Source organism: Dermacentor variabilis, chromosome 5 (genome assembly GCF_050947875.1).
Source record: "Dermacentor variabilis isolate Ectoservices chromosome 5, ASM5094787v1, whole genome shotgun sequence".
Classification (NCBI taxonomy): Eukaryota; Metazoa; Arthropoda; class Arachnida; order Ixodida; family Ixodidae; genus Dermacentor; species Dermacentor variabilis.
The window spans coordinates 125543534-125571356 of NC_134572.1; the positions used below are offsets into that span (position 1 = coordinate 125543534).

Sequence of the window (27823 nt, forward strand, 5' to 3'; positions counted from 1 at the left end):
GCGGCATGGATAGATGGAGATGGCATTCTAGCCAGGCAGCTGGGCACAAACTTGGGCCTGCCCAACTGTTTGCACTCTGCCTGCGGGCGCAGAAGTTTGCTGGCCTTGGGTAGCAGTCCATGCTCGGGCAAAGTAGCAACGCCAGGAAATGAGTTGGCAGGAGGCCCCGGTTGGGTGAAGCCCTGGAGGCTCGGGTCTAGAACCCGACAGCCCGTCTTCAACTCCCGGTCTGGTGGCCGCTCTTCACCTATGCGTGACTTCCTGAAACTCTCCCTCTCTTCTTTTAGCGTGGCTTGCTTTTCTGCCACTCTGGCCGATTTGTCTTTGCCTGAATGGCCCCTGGGAACTCTGTGGACTTTCTTGATTGGGTCACTTTCCTTTTGTTTTATCTTTTTGCGGCATGCATTCTCATGCTTGATGCTCCTCGACGTTGTCGTCTTCCATTCAGCAGAGATTCACCTCCGCAGGTGCACTTTTTGTCATTCCCTTCTTTTCTTCTCCTACCACGGCACTGTATTGTACAATTCATACATCACACTGCCTCAGCTTGTAATATGAACATATTGGAAAACGTGGTTCCATCACGAGGAAAGTGAAACGTGAAACTTCTGGGAAGGTAATTATTTGTGTGTCGACCGATGCATGTCCAGATATGATATCCCTGGGATGTCCTTGGTAGGATATCCAATGTTGGTTGTCTTGCGGATGTCCGAGTTGTCTCCGAAATGGGGCAGGGATATTGGGACATGACTTAGATGTCCCACGGATGAAGCGTTTTCACTGGGAAGTTACCAATAAGTCCTTATCGAAACACCTGATTTAACGTAAGCCTTCTGTGATGGCTGTAAGATATTGTTTTGTGTTGCTCAAATTGCTCTTATTTGGTGTGCAGGTTGACTATGCGAATGGAGTTCCTGTGTCTTTACACCAGCCACAGCATCATTACGAGCGGCAGGAATTCGTAGCCACTGACAGGGAGTCAGCGCTGGTTGTTTACCATGAAGAGCCTTACAGTCAGCAGCAGCCTTCAAGTGGCATGGAAACCTTCATACAGGTGACTCTTCCTAGCTCCAGAAATTCTGGAACGAAACTTCCATGTGCTAAATTGTGCTCTTTGAACTTTGTACGGACCTGTTTGTAAACTTTGCTCGTGTGACCACTTTGCTGCAGGTGCATAGCCATTTCGGTGAGCGTGTTCACGAGTGTCGTGTGCCCCAAATACTTTGTTTTACTGGTTGGAATTATTGCTAGGAAAATGTAAAATTTAGATGTTTGCTTTCTAATGTATACTCAGCTAACCTGTGTAGGAATAGATTTGTGGTTGCCTACTTGCAAAATTTTGCAAGTGTTATAATTGCATCAATAACTTACAATTTTTAATTTCTTTTTGGCCAATTTAAGGCAAAATTGATATTTAAAAGCTCTTGTATAACCATTGGCTAATTTTCCCCCATCAGACCTACCCACAGTGCGCTGCCAAACACTCTGCAGAACCAAAATGGCTACAGAAATTGTGGCAACAGAATAACAGTGAAAGTAAAAGACAAGGACAAACAAACTCTTTTACTTGAATTTTCTTTAAATTTCACAACTTGTCCAAACTAACCTGTTGCGAAACTTTGACCATTATTGCATGAATATTTAAAGGGACACTAAAACGAAACAATAGATCAGTTTTGACTGGTAAATGATCCTTTGAAAATTCTATTTTCTTTTAAAAGAGAAAATGAACATGAAAGTTCAAGTCTTCTTTTTTTTTTTAATTTCGTGCTGATACTCCAACATCGGTGCTTCAGTGTGACATCACAAATTTTTTAAAAATATATTTTTTTCATATTTTGGCTGCATTGGCCCAGTAACAGCTCTCAAAATTGCCATGATGAATCTCTACCTTCTTTAGAACACACTGTAGTGCATTCTTTAAAATTTATGACGCCATGGCGAGCTGGTACGGAAACTTCAAGGCGGCATTGCCACCCGTCATTCCGTTTTGTACCTTTTCTGGCTTGCCAATTGTCTTCCCACTGTAAGAGGAGTGTTTTTGGCATCTTTGAAGGGTTATTTACTAATACGAAAGAAATCATTTTTCCTTTTAGTGTCTCTTTATGGTGTAAACGTCAGGGATTTTTCGTTTGTCTATGGTACAGATCATTCTAGTTCAGACTGTAGAACCAAGGCCAGTTCACAGCATTCCTACTAAACAACATTTAATTTTCTTGTTTCATGTAGTCAAAATATTGAGTAAACAGCAACTTGTGGTATTTTTCAACACATTTTCATATCTTTTGGCTCTAAATGTAGTTACAGTAAAACCTCTTTAATACCATATAGTGCGGAATATAGGTCGAGGTTTTTTCCAAAAAATATTACTAAAATGTCACCCCTCGACTTATATACGGCCCTTGGCACAACCTGAATAGTCATTTGGCAACATGTAGGAGTGCAGACCTCTTGGCATCCGCATCGTTATTGCCTCCTTGGTGACCACGGACATTGCCACAGAGGAGGTAAACTTGGTGACTGACGCGGCCCAACGTAACGTGGCCTACGCAGTTGGACTGACGCCATCTTCCATTTTCGTGCAGCAATCGTTCCTGGTGTTGCTAATCCCCACAACCCGCAAAATGAGTACGAGTACTCGACGTCACTTCACCTCTGTGTTTAAAAAGAAAGTAATTAAATATGCTGAAACGCATGGGAACATGTCCGTCCAGCAGCAATTTGGCATCTCGGAGAAAAGTGTGCGGTACTGGCGAACGCAGAAAGACAAGCTGTCTGCCTGCAACACATGGAAGAATGTCCTTTTGCGGGCGTCGCACGGTGCACTCAGAGCTCAAAGACAAGATGGCGGATTTTGTCCGCGAGCATCGTGCCAGATCTTTGCCAGTGACAGCGGAACTCCTCCACATCAAAGCTATAGAAATCGCCCGAGAATCCGGACTGCCCAAGGAACAATTCAAAGGCTCCATTTACTGGGTTCGTCGCTTCATGCGACGCAAGGGGTTCGCACTTCGACGGCGTGCATCAGTCTGCCAGAAGCTGCCAGAGGCATACGAGGACAAGCCGGTCGAATTTCAGTTCTATGTTATCCGTCTCCTGCAGCAGCATGGATACATGTTGGGACAGATCGGCAACGCTGATGAAACGCCGGTGTGGTTCGACATGCCATCGCCCACCACAGTGTGCGAACACAGTGTAACAGAAGTCAAGCTTCTTTCTACGGCGAACGAGCATCCACGCTTCACGGTGATGCTTGCGTGTACTGCAGACGGCAGGAAGCTGCCCCCATACATAATCTTCAAGAGGAAGACACTGCCGAGAGATGCTTTCCCGCAAGATGTTGTCATTCGTGTGAATGAAAAAGGCTATATGGACAAGGCCCTCATGCTCAACTGGATCAAGACCGTCTGGAATCGGCGACCCGGCGCACTCCTGCAGTGTCAGAGCATGCTCATCTTGGATGCCTTTAGCGGGCACTTGACCGCAGGTGTGAAGCAGGCACTTTGGACAGGAGGACGGAGCTCGCCGTCATTCTGGGAGGCATGACGTCAACACTTCAGCCACTGGGCGTCGTGCTCAGCAAGCCTCTTAAAGACTGTGTCCGTGAACAGTATAATCAGTGGATGGCCGGCGTTCAACCCGACGACCCCAACCGGCCGGCTGCGCAGGCCGCCTCTTGCCACTGTGGCCACATGGGTGTCGCAGGCTTGGCGCTTGCTGCCCGGCGATATGGTGGTGTGGGCATTCAAGAAGTGTTGCATTAGCAACTCCTTGGACGAGGATGACATGTTGTGGGACGCAGCCAATGAAAAGCAGTCGTCTTCGGACGAGAGTTCAGACAGCTCGAACAAATCAGAAAGGGACAAGTCTGGCAGCACCACTAAATAAAATGAAGTTTTGTGCCTTATAATTTTTATGTTGACTTCTTTGCTTCAATGTAAGGGGGTCGACCTATATTCCGCGTTATACGGTAAGTAGTTGGTGGGGAGTATGGATGAGGTACGAACTAAGTGATTTACTAATGAGCCAACAATGGCAGATGAGCTGCTGTAGAATTACTGGCTAAAAAAAATGTGTCAATTCTCACTCAAACACTTAGGCAGACAAGCTTTATTTGCAAGCAGGCAGCAAAATATCTGGGATTTTCACTTGCTGACATAGTGGCCTTACAGCGACAACGGCATCCTCAAACTCAGCAAGGTCGTGAGCCAGTTACTCCATCACGCCCCACTTCTCTAAGAATGACCTCATGACGGTCAACGCACTACAGCAGCTGCATTGGATACGGAAGGGCCATCATCCACATCATCTTTCATGACGTCAACATGGAAGTGTTAGAAGCTATGGGAGCAGGAAACATGTCATGACTTCCATGTTTTGATGTCACTATTGCTGACAATTGTAGTTCGGGAGAGGTCCTTGCACCGCAATTTCACTTTTTATAGTCTGTCTACACAACACTGTGCCATTTCCACACTTGTATGGCCAACAATAAACATTACACATTAACCATTTGGCATGTGTTAAGCGGCAGTCAGCCAATACATTAGGTTCAATTGTGACAGAACAGGGGATTCATCACAACTATATTTAAACCGGAATTACTAATTAACGAGGTTTTACTGTACTTGCCAATCTGTGGTTAAAACAACTACATGACACCATATTTTAGCAAACCTCTGGTGTTTTCATACTACCATATACTATTGAGCTGCTTTAAAGCTTTGGCAATATTGTACTTGCACAGTGTCAGTAAATAATAAATAAATCATGATTGTAGCTTGCATGATGCGTTCTTTTGGCAAAGTAAACTTATTTCCAAGTTTACTCTCGCGCAAGATCTTGACACTGGTCACAAAAGGCATGTTCACTCTATAATGCATACCTGAAAGGTTTTCCGATAGCTTTTGGCATTATGACACATTGTAGTTACAATTTACCTTTATCTGATGTAGTTGTATGTTGACATTGTGAGCTCACAGATGCTCTCATTTTATTGTTATTTGGGAGTTTATGTTTGACTGTAAATTATGGTAAAATTATAAGTTTGCATTCCTGGTAGCTTTATGGGGCCCCAACATCGTTTCAGTGTGTTCTCTAAATGTGCCTGAACTGGTATATTGTTTGTGCTTGTTTCAATGGCTGTGTAGATTATGCAAGTGATAGGCATATAAGACATTCATTGGGTGAAACGTGGTTTATGAAATGGAGCTGCATCTTTCTTTTTTTTTTCATGTATGTTTTGCATTTCTTTTGCACACTCCACGCTAGGTTCCATTCGGAGGTCTGCATCGGCTTGCAGTGGCAACATTCAGAGAGTCGCCCATTCCTGTGTCAGACGCGCAGCAACAGGCTCAGCACTACGAACAAGAGATTGAGCAGAGGGCAGCGGACGAAATGGTGGCCATGTCTCAAGTCTTGGACCTGGTAAATGCTTGCTTCGCAATTTCATGCCCCCTTGAAGGTGAATGTGAAGACATCGTGGGCCTTGATAGGATTTGTCTTAACCGTTTACCCTCCGTTGATGAGCTGTTCTCGTTCGCAGCGTCTTCTGTGCAATGTTGCAGAAAAGGTGGGATAACTGCCAACTCACAATCAAAGGTTTAGCTAGCTGTAAAGCCACCAAACTCCAAGTTCTCTTGGGCATAACCTGAGAGATTAGGGAGTGCATGCTGAAAAGCATGCGCTCTCTAATCATGCTGCAGCTCAGAGGTGATGCACTGGGGAATTAATGTGATATCTGCTAACCACCAAGGGCATATGTTGTCTTAGAGGCTGCTAATAAGAAAATTGGACACTTGTCAGCTTTGAAGCTTTGCAAAGATTGTTTCAATACCAGTATGCACCACTGATTTGTCACCAACTTGGCCAAAGTGCAATTTTGCTGCAGTTGGCCTAAGGGATTTGTGGCTTTTCAGCCGTTGCTTTCATTAACCTTGCTCATGTCACACTGGGCCAGTTGCCATGATGCATTCCTGAGGGGAGCTGCTAATTGGTAGGAACCATTTCATTGTTCACATTGCTACACCTTTGTTCTTGCAGCACCGATCAGTGGCCCCAAGCACCTCACGTGACACGGTGGTGGACATCCCTGCATCGCTGCACTCACACCATGCCCACCACCTGACGCGGCCTTCGTCATCTTCCTCATCTCCGCCTCCCCCCCAGAGCCCCGCCCTCCTAGTACTGCCAGGCTCAGCTGATGAGTCCGTGGGAGCCCTAAGGCTGGAATCTCAGCTGACAGTGAGTGGTTGATACTTTAGGCTTTGAAGCTTAAGTGTAAGTGTGTGAATTTGCAAGATACAGTTACATACTTAGATTTTTTTTTCAAGGCTGCATTGGCCAGATGAGAGTTTCAGCAGGGTGGAATACGATTTTATTAAGCATTTGGAGGAGCTGTTTAGATCAATGAACACCTGCACAATTGCTGCCAATGGCAAAATTCACTTGAATGGACTTCTACTTGCGTAAAAAGTTTCTCAAGGTACTGCATACAGAGGGCAATAAGCTGAACTGTGTCTATCAGGAGACGAGGAAGAAAGAAAGTCAATAGAAATTTTCATTTGATGTCGGTGGTTGCACTGATTAGGGAGCTCTTGATCCTTGGGCATTGCCACTAAGGTCAAATGCATCTGCTTTGTAGGTTGGCCCCGAGAGTGCAGCCACCTTGGGCCTGCCCATGCTGTTGGACAAGGCCAGCCTTGCATTGTGCTCAAGCAGCGCCTCCTCCTCTGCGCTTTCTTCCCTTGGACCTTCAACTTCATCAGGCAGTCGAGGTGCCATAGGTCTGGCCACCCACCTCTCGCAGCGGTACCTCCTTGAGCAGGCACAGTACCTGGTGGCCGACTTGGCGTCCAAGTTAGTCTGCATTGATAATGCTCTCAAGCATTTGCAAGCATGCTTTGTTTCTTTCAGCCCTTCTTTCTCTCTCTTTCTGTCTCTCCATCTTCTTTTCCATTCCTTTAATCTCTTCTTTTCTTCTTTCTCTTTCTTTGTTTATTGTTCTTTTCTCCTTCCTTCATTTTTTTTATTTGTTTCTTTTGCCTTCAGCCTTTCTTCTTTTTTTTTCCTTCCTCCTTGATTTCGTTCTTTCTGCTGTGAAAGCTGTACATAGCTCATCCAACTTCAAAGCCCGCTATCACTTGTTCGCTGTCTCTATTGCTGGCCCCCGCAAATACCAATAGACGAGGGGCTTTTCCTGTCCCTGTATCCTCTACAACAAGCAGCATGATTGGAGCATACATAGACTTGGTGCTCTGTGTATTTGAATTGAATTGGATTTATTGATAGGAAAGACAGAGAGGTCGACCTGAGCTAGTGCACTCTAGTCTGCTACTCTGCACTGGGGAAGAGGGAAGGGGAGTGAAAGTATTGGGATGGATGATGGTGATAAGAGAAGTGGTGAGTGCTTATGTACATGAGACAGTTGTCTTGCTAGAGCCGCTCGTCGAGCTTGGTGTCCTGCAGAAACTTCAACAATACTTTTGTTGCACGTATTGAAATTGCAGTGTCAGGCCATGGGCCGAGGATAGCTTCCTCCGACAGTGGTTGCCTGCCAACGCTGGCTAAGAAACTTTCTAACGTCCTTCGCTCCAGCATATATGCTGGGCAGTCGCACCGTAGGTGTTGCAGTGTCTCAGGCGTCTGGCAGTGATCACAATCAGGGCTGTTCGATTGGCCGATGAGGTGCGCATAGCGACGGGTGAAAGCAATGCCGAACCGAATCCTGTGTAGCAATGATGTTTTGCTCCGTGTAAGCTTCGGGGGCAAACAGAATTTACCATTTGGGTCAGTCATATGTTGATGTCTGTGAATGTTGTCGTAGTGGGCTCTGTAAGCTTTTGTAAGGTCCTGCAGGCGCTCTATGTATGTGACTGTAGGTCAGCCCTACAGCAGACATTGTTTTGTCAGCCAAAGAGATAACAGCTCACATACAGAAAAGATTGGCGTGAATACTTACCTAAGGTGTCTTTGGCTGAATATAAACGTCATGCCTCAGCCAGGCGCGCACATCATGCTGCCATCACGACAGTGGTTGGGTTTGTCATGCTACCACCAAACCTGTGTGGTAAGCAGCAGCAAGTGCCTCTGGAGCTCAGCCATAGATGAGCCATACTGTGCCTGCGCAGTCATTGTCTTAATGCATGGATGCACATGTAGTAGGCCCATGCATAAAACTGTCTTCTATCTTTCTTTTTTCTTGCAAAGGCTCAAATAATCGTGCATACTGATACGCTAACAGGAAATCTTGTGACATGCTTTATTTTAGTTTGTTTCCCAGCAACGGGCATCAAGCTGTGCCAGTTTTGCATGGACTTGCAGACTAAGGTCCTTCAGTGCATAATACTAATGCATCCTTAGAAAGCCTGGAAAAGAGACCTCAGAAAACTGTAATGCAGCCTTAATGCAGCCTTAGAGAGGTTACCTGGGCTCACCTTGGCTTGGGCAGTCTTCTAAACCCACAAGAATAAATGAATGGCCTTTATTTCTTCCAGGGAGCTTCTTCCGTCGATCCTTCAAAGCCCTTGTTCCTCTGGGCCCTCCACATCGACGGTAGTACCCTCTGCTGGCTCTTCCTCGTCTTCGTCATCAGTTCACGGTCTCAATTTCTCACTGGCTGCCGCGAAGGCCCTTTTGGCCACCCAGCAGCAGTCGCAGCAGCATAAGTTTGGTGCTGGAAGCAGTGCTCTGCAACATGCTGGCCCGTCTTCGGTTGCGAGCGGCTCAGTGGCGGCCATGGATGCGAGCCCCGAGCACTTGGAGGCTGAGCCCTTGGACACCGGAGACGAGGAAGGGGTGCTCGATTCGTCCTCTTCCGCTGGGCCCGGCGCACTGCTTGAGGTGCATCCGGCTGGGGCGGTGCCACTCTACGGGAACGTCTTTGTCACGGAGAGGGGGGAGGTGGCTCTTGTCAGCAGCACGGGGCAGGACTCTGAGGACCTGCTGGAGGTCAGTGGACTGGCCCGAATCTGTGTATGTGGAGGCTATATAAACATTGCAAGGGGGCAACGAAGCGGAAAAAGCGTGGTGCCACTTTTGAAGAGCAGTTCCACCGTGCAGCTTTTGCAGCAACTTGTTTTTCTAAGTCAATGTTATGACTTGTCACTAAATTGCTTTGTTGCCATGAAAACTAGTAATGCTACAACAGGGGCTAGTTGACGAGACATCATGGCTACATGTGCTGCTTGAAGGTGCAACAAGAGGCTGGTTAGGACAAGAAAGCTGTGCGTCTAAAGCCATGGAAACCATTGCATATCTTGAAAACGGGCAAAACAACAGCTTCCGCGATTAACAGTGGCCCAGAGATTCTGTTTCGTTAGCCCTTTGCCTACTCTTTTCATCAAAAATTGGTGTTTCTACAGTGTACTAATGGGGTATAGTTGAGATTCAGCATTTTTAATTTAATATGAAGAACAAAAGAAAAAGGTGCACCGAATATTTTTGCTGAAGTTCAGTTTTAAAGGACACTAAAGATAAAAACGATTATTTCTGTATCAGTAAATTACCTTCTACAATATGAGAAACACCGCTCTTACTATGAAAAATGCTTGGTAAGCCAGAAAAAGCGCAATAACAAAAGACAGGTGGTGACATCTCCTTCAAGTCCCTGCACCAGCTTGCTGTGACCTCGTATATTCTACTGGGATGACATCACAACATTTTCTAGGGCACAGTTAATTCTTTAGCGGTAAAGGCCGACTACATTGTGTTCTAAAGGAGACATAAATTGAACATGGCAAGTTTCAGGAACTTTTGCTGAGCCAATGCGGCCTAAATATGAAAAGATACTTTGAAATCTGTGATGTCATAGTGGCGTCCTGGCATTGTGGATTTGGCGTGAAATTCCAGAACTGAAACTTTGACCTTCATTCTCTTTTCTAATAACCCACCTATTATTTCAAAATTAATGACAACAGAGTTTTCAAAGAATGCTTTATCCATATAAACTGATTCAGTGTTTTGCTTTAGTGTCCTTTTAACCAAAACCACCGAGTCAAAACAAATTTATAATCAACCCTAGACTGCAATCGCCACACAACTGAGAGACTACATGTGCTCAATGCAAGGAGCCTTGTGAGACCAAGGTCACGCTTCAGCCTGCCACCCAAGGGATCTTTACTTTGTTTTTCTTCGTTTTCATTTTGCCTGTCACTTCAATGAATACAAGAAGCACGGTGGGCAGAAAAACACAGGCCGAAGTCCTTGCAGTCTTTGTGCTGCAGCCACTGCAGCAGATGAACTCGGCAAGTTTAGTGTTTGTAATGCAAGGTTGTGCCTACATCTTGATTTCTTCTTTTCTGTATATTCGGTGGATCTCAGTATTTGTGTTATGTTACAAGTGAAGTCTCATTCTATTTGTGTTCAAATATCCAATGCAATCTCTTAATTCTTGCATAGTCATATTGCTGTACGACATTGTGCCCTTCCTATAAACTGTTTCTCGAAAACTTTGTTAATCTGTGTTTTGGGTACTACATGGGCTGTCCTTAAACAGAGCCTCGAGGGACTAGGGAAATTGGTTCCATTTATTAGGAGTTTCATTTACTGAGAGACAAAGCTGAGTACTCTTGCATGAATACAAAGCCAACCAACCATGAGGATGGTGTTTCATTTAAGCGGCCGTTCCATTTAAGCGATGTCTGTTTATCAAGATTCCACTGTATAGTGTTGAAGAGCGGTATGTGCAGTCATGAAACACGTCTCGGTGTCAGTTCGTGAACTAGATATTCACTGTAAAAAAAAAAGAAAGAAAAAAAAAGAAAAGCAGTAGGCATGAAGCTACAACTTTTCCTTCCCCCCGAAATTTGGTGATAAGTCATCTATATTCCATTTCATACATAGCAGGCAACGCTGTGAAGGCTAGGCTTGAGAGGTTGCCCTCAGTCATCACATTTGTGACTAAAAAATTATGCTTTACTTATTAGAAGACATTGGGATTGGGCCAGGCCAGCAGGACCCAGTGTTGGCCGGCCGTGCCCAAGAGCGCCCAGCCGAGCCTCAAACCTTCGCTCGCTCACCAGTCACTTCGTCCTCTACTTCTGCGACTGCTGGCTTCGATGCCGGAGATGATGCCGGTGGCTCTGATGATGATGATGGTGGAGTTCTCATACAGCCCCTCCAGTGACCATTTTTCACTGGCTAACGACTGTTACCAAGTTACCGCTCGGCGCAAGATGCACCGTCGATGACAACTGTGCTTACCAGTATCATTGTGCTTGAGTGTGACTTTTTTTTTTTTTTGTTGTGTGTATAGGTTTACCCACTGAAGAGCTAAATTCATGATTCATAGTTTTCGTACTGTGTGGTTCGTTCTTCACTATCATTAAAATGTGGCATATCGGCCGCACAAACAGTACAGTCAGGTGGACATGTTGCTGGGCTAGTTGGTGCTTGCTAAGGCACACAGTGCAGCGCACGACACAACCAAAAAAGTAATTTAGCTACATGTCTCAGGCACGTGTGACGTGCGTTAGTTTCTTTCCTTGTGGGTGTGTTGTGGTGTTACATTATGACCCTTCGCAAACAATGTGTACATAACCTTAAGTCCACAAGTTGTAGTTGCAATACTAAGGGAAGTAGTTGTTCTGTAGAGAGCATCCAGTTCGATACAACTCCACTGCGAAATGCGCAGAGCGAGACATTTATGTAATTGCAGTGCTTGCATAGCATGCTTGCATTACATGAAACATACTGTAAATAATATTACCACTTCAAAAATGCTGAATAAACACCAAAAGTATTGAACCCTAAGTGTTGTTAGTGTGCTCTTCAAGTTCACTATCATATACGGTATTGTTTACAATACTGGTAGTATACATTTGCTTGTGTTAAAATCGCTTTTGGGTCCTGCTACTTCGGGGTCATTCATTGGCCCTTGTTACGATCGGCCAGTGGGAGAAGTGACCTTCCAGCATCTCCAGCCCTCCTGCGACGAATTGCTTCGGGAAGATAATAATGCGTCCCCTCGAACAGACCAGCTGCGACACCAAGGAGAGACATGCTTGGTGAATGGAGTGTTGACGGATGGTACATTGTCGCTGTCCCCAACGATGGGAACAGGGCATTCTAAGGTGTTTCCTCATGGACTCTAGTAACCATCACGGTCGTTTGGCTTGGTCATTCCATGAAACAAGCCACGCCAGTTTGAGTCAAGTGTGACAATCCCTGTCTATGAGGCTCCTCTCCTTTCTGTGTGTTTAGTGAACAAAGGTGTTGGAGTGATTGTGTGCACCCTCGCCCTCGATGTGGATCCTTCGACGACGTTGTACGTTCCGATTCGACGAAGGTGTGATGGCAGACTTCCCTGGCCTAGGGATCTAGGGAGGATAGAGGGGATTTAAGCGGACTTTTTCGGCTCCTCAGAATGCGCTTCAATGCAGTCAGGCTAGACTGTTGAGACATAATGTTCTCCACTTCTCGTGTAGATAATTGTAAATGAACCCAGCACTCTTCGTTCGCAATGACAGCCTGTTCCTCCCTTCAACAATGTCCTCCTTGTGGATGAGTCAGACGACAGCATGAGCCAGCTATCCCTTTCGACATCATCATCATCAGCAGCAGCAGCCTGGTTACGCCCACTGCAGGGCAAAGGCCTCTCCCATACTTCCCGAACTACCCCAGTCATGTACTAATTGTGGCCATGTTGTCCCTGCAAACTTCTTAATCTCATCCGCCCACCTAACTTTCTGCCAACCCCTGCTACGCTTCCCTTCCCTTGGAATCTAGTTTGTAACCCTTAATGACCATCGGTTATCTTCCCTCCTCATTACATGTCCTGCCCATGCCCATTTCTTTTTCTTGATTTCAACTAAGATGTCATTAACTCGCATTTGTTCTGTCATCCAATCTGCTCTTTTCTTATCCCTTAACGTTAAACCTATCATTCTTCTTTCCATAGCTCGTTGTGTCTTCCTCAATTTAAGTAGAACCCTTTTTGTAGGCCTCCAGGTTTCTGCCCCGTACGTGAGTACTGGTATGACACAGCTGTTATACACTTTTCTCTTGAGGGATAATGGCAACCTGCTGTTCATGATGTGAGAAAGCCTGCCAAACGCACCCCAGCCTATTCTTATTCTTCTGATTATTTCAGTCTCATGATCCGGATCCGCGGTCACTACCTGCCCTAAGTAGATGTATTCCTTTACCGCTTCCAGTGCCTCGCTACCTATTGTAAACTGCTGTTCTCTTCCGAGACTGTTAAACATTACTTTAGTTTTCTGCAGAATAATTTTTAGACCTACCCTTCTGCTTTTCCTCTCCAGGTCAGTGAGCATGCATTGCAATTGGTCCCCCGAGTTACTAAGCAAGGCAATATCATCAGTGAGTCGCAAGTTACTAAGGTATTCTCCATTAACTTTTGTCCCCAATTCTTCCCAATCCAGGTCCCTGAATACCTCCTGTAAACACGCTGTGAATAGCGTTGGAGAGATTGTATCCCCCTGCCTGACGCCTTTCTTTATTGGGATTTTGTTGCTTTCTTTATAGAGGACTACGGTGGCTGTGGAGCCGCTATAGATATCTTTCAGTATCTTTTGACATGCCCAGCCCCAACAACTCCTACAATCTCCCTTTAAGATCACTTTTATTGTTGATACTACTTAAGCGAATGCCGAATCATTATTGTTAATTACTGGCAACAGGTACATCCGTTTCTTGACAAGTTCCAGGAAGCTTTGTTGGCTTTATACAGGGATTTCATGCTTACGGCAAAAATATTGCCATGAGGTGACATGGCTGTCTCCATACACGTTTGTGTTCAGGATGCAAGTTTGAATGGTGTTTCTCAACAATATTTGCAGGATGTTCAACAGTACCATGCAGCTAACCAAGTGTGCCACCAGAATAGTGCAATTCAGAACTATGTGTCATCAAGTGCTGATCTTGTGGCCACTTCCAATGGGGTGGAGCCTGGGATTCATTCCACCGTCGACTCCACTGACAGTTCGGAGGTGAGCGGTTCTGGCTAGTGTTAAGATCCCGATGAATTATAGTGTGCTTTGCTACGTACTTGTGTTAACTGTTTCATGCACTGCTTCTTGTATTTAGAAAGTGCCTTAATTGCAGTAACACTGCATTAATTTATACATATCTAGCTCTTACAGAGAAGCCTACTCATTTATCTGCGTACCCATAAAGATATCTATTCTTAAAGGGCCGCTCACCAGGCCCCATAGCAAATTTTTGTTATACACTGGAAGTTGTTACGTGTTCTCTAGGGAGTGTTCTGCCACAACAATTTTCAAATTGGCTCATTGATAGCCGAGCTAGAAATATTTCAGTGTCGTGAACCCATGATTTCAGAAGGTGGGCTTCACTGCAAACACAGATGCTCTCTCCACTTGTCCCGTCTAGCCTCCACAAGTGAAATACCTTCCCTGTGTTCTCCCATACCAGACCTCAAGGATCACATGATGCATATATCATGGTCCCGGTCTTCATCCTTTTTTCTCCTCCCCCGTCTTTTTTTTTTTTTTTTTTTTTTGGCGCTGGCACTTTCATGATGGCGTCGCACGCAAGCTGCAGCACACGATTTTGCCCATTGTGCACAAGGATATGTGGCTAGCAGTATAATTCAGTGCTACACGAATACTGAAGCAGACACAAGCAGATCATAGAGCATGATCACTTGCTGGAACACGGTAGAAAATGGCATAGTTTCAGTACCTGCACACGTGACTGCACGGCCGTGGGAAGAAGCAGACGAAGCGGAAGTATATTTCTCTTGCTTTGGTGCGAAGTAAAACAAAAAAACACGCAGACATTCGGTTTGTGTGTTTTAATATTTCTCTAAACTTCAATTCATCAATTCAAGCAGCAGATCACACAAATAACAGATGTTGCCTTGAATAATTCTCGAAGTCACATGTCTCAATGATTGACATCACACTGCGGACACGAGTATGTAGTCGCAAGGACACGAGTACATCACTGTCTGGCTTGGAGCGCGGTCGCCACGAGGGAAAGAAAAAATGCAGTTCGGATTGAAATTTGAAACCTTTCCGCGACACATAGCGTATAATACTTTGCAAACACGATCGTTAGCGCTTATTGTATGCTCTGCGCTTGTCAGCTCAAAATGGCCAGACCTGGTGAGGGGCCCTTTAAGAGGAAACTTTTGTTCAGCGGCTCCTATCTAAATATGTGGGAATGGAAAAGTAGTTTTTCTCGACCACCACTGTTCTGATTTTAATGAAGTTTGTTGCATTTAAAAGGAAAACTTAGTCTAGAGATTGCAAGAAACATATTTTTATTTAAGCTATTAATTTTTTAACTCTTTTCCTACTGCAAAAAAAGAAAATTGTACCAAATTTACTGGAAATTTTTTTAACTCAGTTATAAGGGTTTTCTTAATAAAACGGCACCATTATTTCAATTCAATGGGCTTCCTTTATTTCACAAACTGGATAGAAAGATAGGTTGAAGAAGGCTTCACTGCATGGTGCTGGTGTCTTGCAAGAAGGCATTTTGCAGGGCTCAACACACTATGAAAAAAAGAGAATACGAAGACAAAATAATCTAAATGTTGCAACAACGTGCGCATGAATAGTGGTTACTTTTATGCAGCTTCTAAAGCAGTTAGTAGGTGGTCATCTTATGGTAGGTTCACGGGCAGCCGCAAGGTCCTCCGGGCCATTCATAGAATATTCATCATCAGACTCCTCAGATGCGAACACATCACTTTCCATTCCGAGCAAAACTCTACAGAGCTCTGGTCTAATGAGGAGTCTTCAAAATACTTTCTTTTATGCGGGCTTTCATTGCCTCATTCGACGAGGCAGCCATACTTTATGCGAGGGTGTCATAGGCGGCAATATAATGAAAGGAGAGACACAAATGGCCCAACATGGACAAGTGTGGCCATCTTGTGTCAGGAATTGCAACTAGATGCAATAGGGCGAATATAGTCGTCACATGTTCACTATGCGACAAATTTTTGCTTATGACGACTGCTGTCGTCATTGGTTGTATTGGGACAAAATTTTATGACTATACTCATCAACGGGAGGTAAAGGGTTAGTAAATATTGCTGAAAATTGCTAAACTTTAAGAATGACACTATCTAGTTTGCAACTCCATAACTCGGCAATGAAATGCAATATCACATTTTTGTAAACTGCACCTAATAATATATCTAAAGCAGACAAAATTTATTTTTTATACACTGCTCTGAAAAATACCATTATTAAGTGAGTAGGTCTGTTGAACAGCCCATGTAAGCTATAAATCGATATATAAAATTTTTCCACCGTGGATTTTCTAGCACCTGCAGTTTACAGAACTGCAATATCTATTTTTGTTACGAAGTTACGGATTTGTAAACTTAGTGCTTCTATATTATTGCAATAGCAATTATATGGGCACAGCAAGCGAATTTTTGCCGTCGCCATCAGGTTCTTACTTCGTTGCCGGTGTAAATTTGCGGCAGCAACACGATTATGGATATGCCGAAAATTTACACCACCAGTGAAGTGGAATACACTTGGTTACTGCAATATTAGCTATCTTTGTTTGTTTGAGCTCTGTGCCATCAGGTGGCAGCACCATGCAGGCCGCTCACGATTACATCTCCGCCCCAACGCCCAGTCCGCCTGCGTTTACCCGAATACTGGACAAGCTAAAATTCTCTAATGTTATGCGGTGAAGCATACACGAAATGTTGCGGTGAAGCATGCCAAAAGTGGGAAGGGGCAGTTGTCATGGGGCACAGTACTTATTCCTTAATTACACATGTATGCGCCCGCTTTCTCCCGTCACAGTACGAGCACCAATACACCTAATAAGTGTACTGGCAGGCCTTCAGAGCTATTTTGGACATGTCTTGTGGTGATTGGAGCCCTTGGGGGCAGTAAAAGGCATGCATTCATTTTTTTCGGTCCCTAGGGAATAAAAAAACATCTGATGTTGACTGTAGCACAGACTATTGAAGGTATAGCTGCAGGGCTGGTAATTGGGTTATGTTTTTATCAACAGGCTTTAATAGCACTTAAGCAAACGATGCATGTATTCGGTTGTTAGTGGATATGGCTTAAATCTCAGACCACGGCCTGCGAGATATTCAGCGTGCTGCACGTGTCACCCAGTCTCTAAGGTCATGACGAAGAGCTGCGCTGGTTTTCGATGTTACACATTTTGCATTAGTTTTCGTATCAAAAGTGTCTATTATAGTTAAATTTCTTGTAATGCATCCACTCGTATCTCAAATGCAGGATTTTCCATGGAATCTGCTCTATACTTATGCAGTCTGAAACTTGACTTTCTAAGCAGTAAAAGAATTTATTGCACTTGGCTTTTAATTAATCTGTTGTGCCTCTTTAGAAATCTTAGCAGGGTTTCTTAGGACCAACATCCTTGAGAACCCCTGCTATAATTCATGAAACAGGCTTTTGTTAAAAATGTGGAACAGTGCACCTTTACAAGTTTGACAATGCATAGAACGACAGACAGCTGAGCTAGTTGGTAAGGATTCATTATTATGCAAAAAAAGAAGTGAGGCGTGCAGACAGGACACAAAAGTAGAGAAGTGGACAACATGAACGCCGACTATCAACTGAAGGGAGCACTGAGGCGAAAAAAAAAAAAAAAAATAGAAGACACAAAACTCATCTGCGCAAGCTCAGGAATGGTAACGCCACGTGTCAGTCGGGTACACGTGCCGGTCTATGTGAAAGATAATTGTTAAGGCACTTAATCTCTTCCTTATGTAAAATAATTGAAGGCTGACTCACGCACGCACTTCTCTACTCTTGTGACCTGTCTGCACGCCTCACTTCTTTTTTGCATAATGACAATGCATACTGTCAAACTGATGCTGTCCTCAGAATTAATTCCAAGCGGATATGCCTTGCAAGCTCACCAGCTACAATTCATAAATTGCATCATATGCCATAAGTTATCTAGTTATACATTTATTTACTAAAAACTTGTTAATTAGTCAGTTATGCATTTTGCTTATTGTGCAAGCAGCACCTGCCTCTTTGAGCAATTCAGTTCAAGAGCTCAAGGATTAAAATTGTGTCATCTGCCACAGGCGATAAAAACAAAAATGCTGTGTAGTCTAAAACAAACACCTGGTATTTGGTATATTACTGATTTATAACAAATTTAACCAATGTAAAACTTCATTTCAGCTGGTGTTTAACTCTTTTCCTACCATGCAGAAAATTGGTGTTTTTTGTAGCTGATGCCAGATGTTTTTTTTTTTTTTTAAGGAACTACTGCACTCAATACTTTATGTAATACATAACCAAAAAGCAGAATGAGTGCACTTTTCATGCATAAAAGTTTTAGTAAAGAGATGAATGTCATAAAAAAGACAAACTGCCAGAATCAAGATTGTGGGATAAAAACAGAACAAAGATTGTAAAGACACGCTTGTATCTACCAAGAAAGAAATGTAACAAAATTATGAGACATATACAAAATGCATTGCAGTCTAATAGACACTATGTCCGAAAAAAAATCAAAAATTTTTTATTGAACAGGTATTTCACTACAAAAGTTTAGGTGCAAGTACTACAGTTTGGCATGCCGGGCTGCGGCCACCATTGTTCTGGGCTGGTTTGCGCCGTCGTCGCTCTCAGAGTCAAGGTCCGAGGAAAAGGCAGCATCTTCAGGCTCACTGCTGCTCGATCCATTGATAAAATCAGACAAAGCAGAATTGCAAGATCTGCTATCTTTCGAAACGCGCGCACCGCTCCTGGAGGGGGCTATCTTTGCTTTCTACCTTGACGATCATGAAGCTTTGGAGTGTGTTCAAAAATCAACTCTCCTGGTGGAGAGAAAGCGAGCTGCTTAGAAAACAAAAATACAGTTCTCCTCCTTCACGTCCTATGGCGCAGAGTGTCCGTGAGCAGCGTGGAAGGTCTTGAAAGCGGCGTTTCAAACCATCGATAGCGAGCAGCCATTTTTGCTGTCTACTTTGATGATCGCAAAACTTTCGGACAGTGTCCAAAAATCACTGCCTGGGGGAAAAAAAGCGAGCTGCTTAGAAAACAAGAATATATTTCTCCTTCATATTTGATAGCTCAGTGTGTCCGTGACCATCATGGAAAGTCTCGAAAGCGGCATTTCAAACCATCGTTAGCAGGCTAACGAAGTCCAATGGGCTCGGTACAAAGAGAGTTAACCCTTTTACTGTCAGACCTTTCTGGTCGTGACGCACCCCCAGTGTCGGCTTGGTTTCAGGGAACAAGCATAACAGGGAATGAACATAGCAATTTATTTTTGATTATGATTGGTGTACAAATAACATAGTCAATGCAATATGTACATTTCAGTGTTCTGCAGCTATTGTTAGTAAACATAATCATCATCATCAGCCTGACTATATTTATTTATTTATTTATTTATTTATTTATTTATTTAGTTGAACATCCGAATCTGACGATGCCGAATTCATCTCTTCCTCGCATGAGACGCTGTCTGAGTCCGAATCCGAGCTCGGCTCGTATTCTGAATTGGAAGAGCCACCGCTCCAATGAGCAGACGAAGGTCCCGCGCGCTCAGCCACCCGAAAGTAACCGCACGCAGGGAGGAGGCGCTTTCAGTCGCCCGCACAACGGAGAGAAATGGGACATTGTGTGATCAAGAGGACAGAGGGAGATGGAAAAAGGCTAAAACAAAGTTTGAAGGGCTTTACATTTACTGCTGCAAGTCGCAAGTGAGGGTGCGGCGAGAGAATGAAAGCAGCAATCGAGTCACTCTTTTCGGAGAGGCAACGGCACGTGCCCCTGAACTTGACGTGCCATAGCAGACACACCAACAGAAGAAAAATAAAAACCTTCAAACCAGCGGAGATGGCAGAACAACCCTTGAACCACACGCGCGTGACGCATGATTCAGCGAACGCCGAGCCACCGCTCCACTCAGCAAAGAGAGAGGGGCAAGTGGCAGTTGCACCGTACTCTTCAATACATGTACCAACACAGGTCGGGGCGAAAATATGAACTTGTAGAAAGAGTCAACAGATGGCGTGGCCAGTCCAGGAGCGCCAGCTTTGCGCTCAGGCGTGAAATTTTGAACGCACGATAGAGAACGTACCGGTACGTCAGTGACACTGTGGGGGGGAAGCGCGAAGACGTACCGGTACGTCCGTGACAGCGAAAGGGTTAAGAGACTTCTAATTAGTCCTGTGCTGCAAAATCAGTCAGTACAAGCAGAGCATGTTGAAAAAGTGTGCAGTACAATGGACGTTCTAGTGAAAGCTATTGCTACAGTTCTTTCATTTTTCTCCTCTCGTGTCTTTATTAAAGGGACAGACAACCTCTCCGAACATTAATCGCGATAACCCAGCTGATGGAAAGATTGTCTATTGCATTGGCTAAAACGAGCCTTGTTTTTCTCATTAAAGATTGATTTATATTTTTAATTCTTGACTAAGTCGCGAAAAAGGACCTTTGGTGCCTCACGTGGCAAAAGCATGAAGATGCATAAATAACCTGTCATGTGACCTTCTACAAGTGTATGCTGTTTCTGGTCAATGTATTAATATTGAAATGCAGTACACTTCTTTTTCTATAAGTTTTTTCTAACTTACAGTGGTGCAGATAAGCCTTTCCTTGTAGTGAGTAGAAAAGTGGCGCGGCCTTCGCTTTACGTTTTCGATGAGGTGGCTTGGCTCATCTATCGACAGAATAACGAAGCCGGGGGCCACCCAGCCATGACGTAGGCGTGTACTTGTGTGGAAAACGCGGCACAAATATAAGAAAGGTCTGCACAACAATGCAAACTTATTGCACCAGCTTTTTATTTTCAAAAGTAGTTTAAAAGGTCAAAATATTGGCGGTTAACCACAGCTGCACTCACTCCTGTGAAAGCAGAATGATGGGTGACTTTCACAATTTGCAAGGCGGGCTATCAGCATCACTCTCACTTCACAGCATTGCTGAAGGAGGGACTCTTTCTTTTTTGGAGGCCGCTCAGTTCGAAAAGTTCTGCCCGCAAAATATCCACACATTTTTGGAAGTAACCGCTGCAGGTGTAAACACTACCGAGGGTGAGCTTTTGTTGTGCCATAAAAAACTGGGTCCTTAAAATTCGGTTGTCTGTCCCTTTAAAAGCGAGCAAAACTAGACTAGGTAGTGCCATTGTTTCTGCTCTGAATGTCCCCTGTTAGTATAATCATGAACACTTTAATATGAAGTGTTGCTTGTTTGCTGGATGCTCAGAACTCTTTTACTTTATTTCAAAGCATGTCATCACTTCGGAAGCCTATGTGGACACATCAAGTCAACACCATCATCATCATCATCATCATCATCATTTACAAGAAGACAGTCATGGTAAGAAAATTTGGCTTCCAATCTGCAGTGCTGCAACATCTGTTATGCACTACTTGGACAGGCTATTGTACTAAACATTTTTGTGGCGCACTTCAAGTGCCTTGATTTTAACAGCGCATCTAAAAGCTGTAAAGTCCTGCTCAATTTCTGATGGAGGCTAGTTTGCACCTATTCCAAGAATGTTACATAGTGCTTGAATTTCTTGATCTTGCTCTGGACTTGGTTGACAGTTGTGACACTTGTTGTATTGTCATTTTTCAGTTAAACTTTGTTGTCATTCTGTGTCACTGCATTCATTTACCGTCAGAAGGACTAGAATTAATTAATTTTAGCCCTAAATACTTACAGATGCATTAAATAAATAGCCATCTTTTTAATGTTTCCTACTGGGTAACTATTCCTTTGGAGTAATTGTTTTGGTATCAATTGTCCAAGGCTTTATGCGAAGTAATGAAAACAGGTTTCAGGCACCAGGTTAGTACAAGGCCCATTCGATTTGCCTTATTGCTCACCTTGAACAAGTTCAAGGTGAGCATGCAAAATTAAGAAATTGTTAGAGGTGTGGGAATAGGGATTTTTGAGACTGAATCGAATACGAATTTAGTTGCAGAAGTAAATGGAATCAAATATTGAATAGTTTTCTTATAGTGAACACCCGTTGTCATAATTAATATAAAACGATGTTGACATCCTGCTATTCTTAAAGTGAGCAATTTTGTGCCATTACATATTACATTATAACAGTAGTTTATTGAAAGCGCAAATGGAGCATTTTTAGTAAACAAATACCTTCTTCGCATGCACAGGACTGCACAGAGAGTGTGAATGATCGCTGTATATCCTGTAAAGTGTGGCTGCCTAAGCGACGTAGCTTGCTCCACTGCACAAGTTCTCATGTTTTGTGTCTACACTATGTGTGCGGGGGTTAGAATTTACCATATTTTTGCACAAATTTTATGTTTGATTGGGTACAGTTGATATATTGAAATATTTGAAAAGTATTAGAAGAATGCAGCAGAACCTTGTTCATACGTAAAACAAAAACACGAAAAAAAAGACCATACTAAGTGGGAAAGCGTACAATCCGAACTAACTGAAGCAATTTGACAGCCTCGACTACTGTTGACATCGACGTAATGCAAAGCGTCCATGTGGTTCATTGCGGCACGAGATGCGGATGCGGGTTCAGCTGGCAGTGCTTCGGCATTCCAACACGTTTTGTGGTTTTCCTATTGTGTGGCGTTTTAAGAGGCGACAGGAAACCGAAACGAAATCGAGCTGGTGGGCGACGCCGCATACTATGGTAGTGAAATGTGATGCCCACATCGTGCTGGCTGCAGCAGGGAATGGTGGCGCATTTGGATTATTGCCTACTAAGAGCGCGCAGTATGCTACCAATGGTACTACACACATCACGCGCTGTAAAACAGATAGGTGAAGATGCTTATCCTGATAGGTTTGGCAGCGATAGCTATGAATGCGGTGTGCGACAACCCCTGTGGAGGTTTGCTGGTACCGGAATGGGAAACTCCACGGCGTCATTTTCACATGAGATGGGCGCCTGTATACTGTTCTCGATTGCGTGCACCTCGCGACTCTTTTTGTTCACATGGGATCTAGTAGCTGGAAAACGTATATGATTGCACTCTCCTGCAAGAATGGGTGGCAAGTTTCGGTTATCGCCTATTAAAAGCGTGCGCTACGCTTCGACAGCACCACGCACTGTGAAACAGATAGGCGAAGATGCTTATCACAATAGGATTAGTGGTGATTGCTATGAATGCTGCATGTGACGACCCCGGAGAATATTTCATCATCATCATCAGCCTATTTTATGTCCACTGCAGGACGAAGACCTCTCTCTCCCTGCGATCTCCAATTACTCCTGTCCTGCGCCAACCGATTCCAACTAGCACTCACAAATTTCCTAATTTCATCGCCCCACCTGGTCTTCTGCCATCCTCGACTGCACTTCCCTTCTCTTAGTACCCATTCTGTAACCCTAATGGTCCAACGGTTATCTAACCTACGCATTACACGACCTCCCAGCTCCATCTTTTTCTCTTAATGTCAATTAGAATATCAGCTATACCCGTTTGCTCTCTGATCCATACCCTGCTCTCTTTCTGTCTCTTAATGTTGTGCCTGGCATTCTTCGTTCCATCGCTCTTTGCGCAGTCCTTAACTTGTTCTCAAGCTTCTTTGTCAGTCTCCAAGTCTCTGCCCCATATATCAGCACCGGTAAAATGCACTGATTGTACACCTTCCTTTTCCTGGTACATGTACGCCGGTAAACTTGGTAAGCTGCCAGTCAGTAGCTGACTGCAATTCAACCTATCTTTATTCTTCTTTGAATTTCCTTCTCATGATGAGGGTTCCCTGTGATTAATTGACCTAGGTAAACATACTCCTTCACATCCTTCACAGACTCTAGAGGCTGACTGGCGATCTTGAACCCTTGTTTTCTTGCCTGGCTATTCATCATTATCTGTGTCTTTTGCATATTAATCTTCAAGTTCACTCTTGGCACTCTCTCTGTTAAAGTCCTCAATCATTTGTTGTAACTCGTCTGCAGTAGGAGAAGATTTGCTGGTACCAAAATGAGAAATTGAGTGCGCGCCGGCGTTTTCACATGAAACAGGCAGGCAAGTATTGCGGTGAAGCTGCCGCTGTGGGCAGCTGTATACTGTTCTTGATTGTGCGCCCCTTGCGCATTTTCTTGTTTATGTGGGATCTAGCGGACGGAAAACGTATCATGTGATCGTAGTTTGGCGATGTACTGAATGTTGGCACCAAAAAATTGTGTTATCCAGGAACATAAGAACCAGTAAAAATGAGCGTAACTCTGTTGGGTCATTTTTGTGTTGTTAATTTCGAATGTTGGCCCTGGGAAATTGTGTGTAATCGGGAACGTATCAGTGAGGTTCTGCTGTATTCACATTTACGAATGGTGACTATTTGACTTGAAGACTGAATAGAATAGGACACTATTCGATTCATTATTCTAACTTCGCTAATATTTGCACACCCCTAGAAATTGTGCAGCTGTCTTGAGCAATGCAGTCATAATGTGACACTCAAAATGAACGCTGAGGTGCAGATGCGGTGCAGGTGTTATGTCTTGTCCAACTAATGTGCACCATCCGCATAAGTTTTAAAGGTCCCAAACTGCATGTGTGGTCGGCTTCTGAGGCATAAACAACATACCCTGCATTGCATAGACACAGCAGACGTGTGTAAGCTGGGTTGCAATGGTGCTTACACACGTGCTGTGTCGTCTGCTGCACTGCTACTTCGCATCTGGACGTCTGCACCCAGTTGGCACTGTTGGTAGAGAGAGTGCAGAAAAATTGTGAACCAACTCTGCTCCTTTCTTGCACATTTTGAAACAAATGACGAGGTTCACAGGGCGCCATTGCTGCACCACTAACAAGAATGGCAGGGCGCAGCACCTTGTAAACTGCTTCAGGTCGTGCATGCGAATTCAACAGACCTACAGTCGGCTTCCATTAATTCAACCCTGCCAGTACTGACATAATTGGTTGAACTACCGGTGGGTCGAATTAAAACGAAGCTTTAGCTCGGGCCCAACTGCGACGCGGCCTATTCAAATACATGTAAAACGCAGAAACATTTTTCTGAGATAACCTCTGAACCGATTTCGATTAAATTTGTATTTGAGAGAGAAAGTTAAATTCTAGTGACTGTTGGAAGCGGAATTGCAATTTAGGACTTGAATTTTGTTAAAAAGATTTTCAGATATTCGACAGTTCGAAAAAAATAGAAGTACGAAGTTCACAAATTTAGAGCTCTGCATCAAGAACAGATATCGTGGTTCTGGAAACGGCATCCAATTAGATCATTCAAAGCGGACAAATTCGATATGTCATTTTACATCTTACAGGAATTTGTTAAGTTGTTTACAAGGGTTCTGCAAAAGCTGTATTTCCATATTACTATATTTTTTTATATTCATATGTAATATATCAGTTTTGTCCGCTTTAGATGTACTATTAGATTCAATTCACAGAATTGTATTACCGTTTTTCGTTGTTGAGTTACAGAGTTGTAAACTTAACAGTTTTGTTTCTTGAAAATTTTCAATTTTTGCCCATTTTTAATAAAAGATTGACTACCTAACTCAAAAGTTCAAAACCAACAGTCACTAGATTTTAAGCTTTTCTTTTAAATGCAACAAACCTCGTCAAATTTGGTACAGTGGTTGCTGAGAAAAATGAATTCTGGTTTTACATGTTTTAGATAGGAGCACCCGAGCTAAAGCGTCCTCTTAAACAAGGGGCAGAAAAAAGAAACACACTTTTGATTCATTTGGCTGTGTTTGCCTCATTTCTAATACATCACCGAATCAAATGCATGCCCAATTGTTATGCATTCAAAGTAGAAAACTGATGTAAAGCACGTTGTCATGCTATGCGGGAACTCATCTCGATATCCATGGTCACCATCTTGTGATGGCAATGGCAATGCTGCTGGCTAGGCTCGTTCTAACAGTAGGCTGTTGCAAATGCTGTGAACGCTATCATCATGTAACGAATATACATGTTTATAAGGAATTTTGTATTTAATAAAGGTAATTTCATGCTGGATGCAACTTAGTTACAGTGAGATTTGACTGTACAGTGTAAGCTAAGGGGCTAATCCAAAAACAAAACTCTGTGCTAACCCCCCACCAACCAACCCATCCTTCCTTTCATTTGGGCATTTACATAGGTGCAGACTACGGGCAGCAGCTTGACCTTAGTTCAACGGTCGAAGCCTCCACAAGCTCAAGGAGTGTCCAGCACTCGGTGCTACGGATGCAGGGAATTCTTGGTCGAAGACTCCCCGACCTTGCGGGCTCACCGTCTTCATCACGCAGCCTGGCAAGAGCAGAAGGTGCTTGCTTGCTTCGCATCTTTGTTCTTTCAAAAAGAGTGTCATGTAGGACTGCTTATCGCACGAAATGACGTGGGAACAAATTTCATTTCAGCGAATTGTCCTTTATTTTTTTTTAAGAAATTGAAAACTTCAGTTGGTAACCGCAGGGTTTCTGTAATTTGTCAACTGCTTGGCTTTGGAGGTGTGGTCTGATGTGTCAAACTGTCAAATGTTTATTTAGGCATCAGACAGCTTGGTTAGTGGTAATGCAGCCTAGACCGCTTAGATTGTAAGGCAGTGGAGTCGGGAATATTGTGCGAACGAAGGATCAAGAACTGGAGACTATTTACAAAGCACATTTACAGAGGATAACTGCAGCGCTGGCCAGTTCAGCTGACAGCTCGAGAGCCAGTGAGCGCTCGTCATCTTCGTCGGGGCGCCCGCGTGCATCGTCCACAAGAAACACGCAATATGCATGTATCATTATCCCCGGCGGCAGAAGCACCGTCCTGGTGCGTCTAAATATCGGTGGTAACAGGAGAGTAATACGGTTTGAGGCATGCGACACGCACAACGTCAGTGGAATTCGGGGCACATGAGGCACTGGTACCGACTGGGGCGATTTCGTACGTAACTGCGAGTCATGGCACGCAGCGCTCGATATGGGCCTGCATACCGAGACGGGAGTTTTTGTGACAGGCGAACGTGACGAGTCGGGGACCACAAGAGTACCAGAGATCCAGGCGAAAAGTGGACGTCTCGGGCAAAAAGTGGGCAGGGGTTCACTTTCTTTTTTCTTTCCTCCCAATCTTTTCTTTTTCCTTCGGCACACAATACCCAGTAGCCAGATTTAATTGCTATAAATGATAATGCTGCATGAGACTATTGTAATAAGCAGTTTATTTTGCCGTAGAACTAAAACAAGGGTTGACAGTGCATTGGCTGCTTGTTGTTATATTGAATATATTGTTAAAACCGGTATTTTTATATGTGGCTTTGACTGCAGTTGATTAAAAAAAGGTTTGCTTTACATTCTAAATCAACTAAACATATTTCTTATGTTTTTCAGAAATTTCTCATGATGAATACAGCCCAAATAAGCAAAAATGACTGAAATCTGTGGTGGAACACACCCACGTACCGGCGCTGTGGCCATTGTGCGTAATTCAAGAGAAAGGGAAATTTAGCTTTCGCTTTATTTTCGCTAGTGGACCTTTTATTTTTTCCAAATAATTGAAAACAGTGTTTTGGAAGAATATCATAAGATCATGAATTGATTTAGTGTTGCTTCTTATTTTACTTCTTAAAGCTGCAAGACATTTAAAGTGTTGGGCTTTATTTACACTTGTCTTTAAAGTGGGCAGAAGTGGAAGAAATTCCAGGAAATCTGCCCACTTTTCTGCCTAAGTGGGTGGGAAACCAGGTGGCAAGCTTGATTGGTCTTGGACTGATTTTTTTTTTGCCTCAGCAAAAGCAAACATCTGTTCCGCTTTGCCGGAATCTGTACTGGCTTGCAAATGTTGAACATGGCAGCCAGTGTCTGAGACAATACTAATCGACATGATATAAAATTAGCCTGTAGCTGTGCGATAGAACTCACTGCCTCTGCAAGGACATGTTCCACAAGAGTGTGATTTGGATAAAGATTTCTGAAGAGCTGGGGA

The 27823-nt window shown here is 43.8% G+C and overlaps 1 protein-coding gene across 2 annotated transcripts in view; it reads left to right on the forward strand.

The window, feature by feature from the left end:
- Positions 1-27823, forward strand: part of LOC142583144 (uncharacterized) — a 97334-nt gene that overhangs the window by 11945 nt on the left and 57566 nt on the right. The window contains exons 3-10 of one of the 2 annotated variants that reach the window (XM_075693487.1): positions 893-1054; positions 5272-5427; positions 6043-6243; positions 6644-6858; positions 8496-8973; positions 13800-13949; positions 21191-21281; positions 26013-26177. In XM_075693487.1, the coding sequence (XP_075549602.1) occupies positions 893-1054; positions 5272-5427; positions 6043-6243; positions 6644-6858; positions 8496-8973; positions 13800-13949; positions 21191-21281; positions 26013-26177 (1618 nt within the window). The remainder of the gene's footprint in view (positions 1-892; positions 1055-5271; positions 5428-6042; positions 6244-6643; positions 6859-8495; positions 8974-13799; positions 13950-21190; positions 21282-26012; positions 26178-27823) is intronic. The other variant, XM_075693488.1, reaches the window with a different exon arrangement.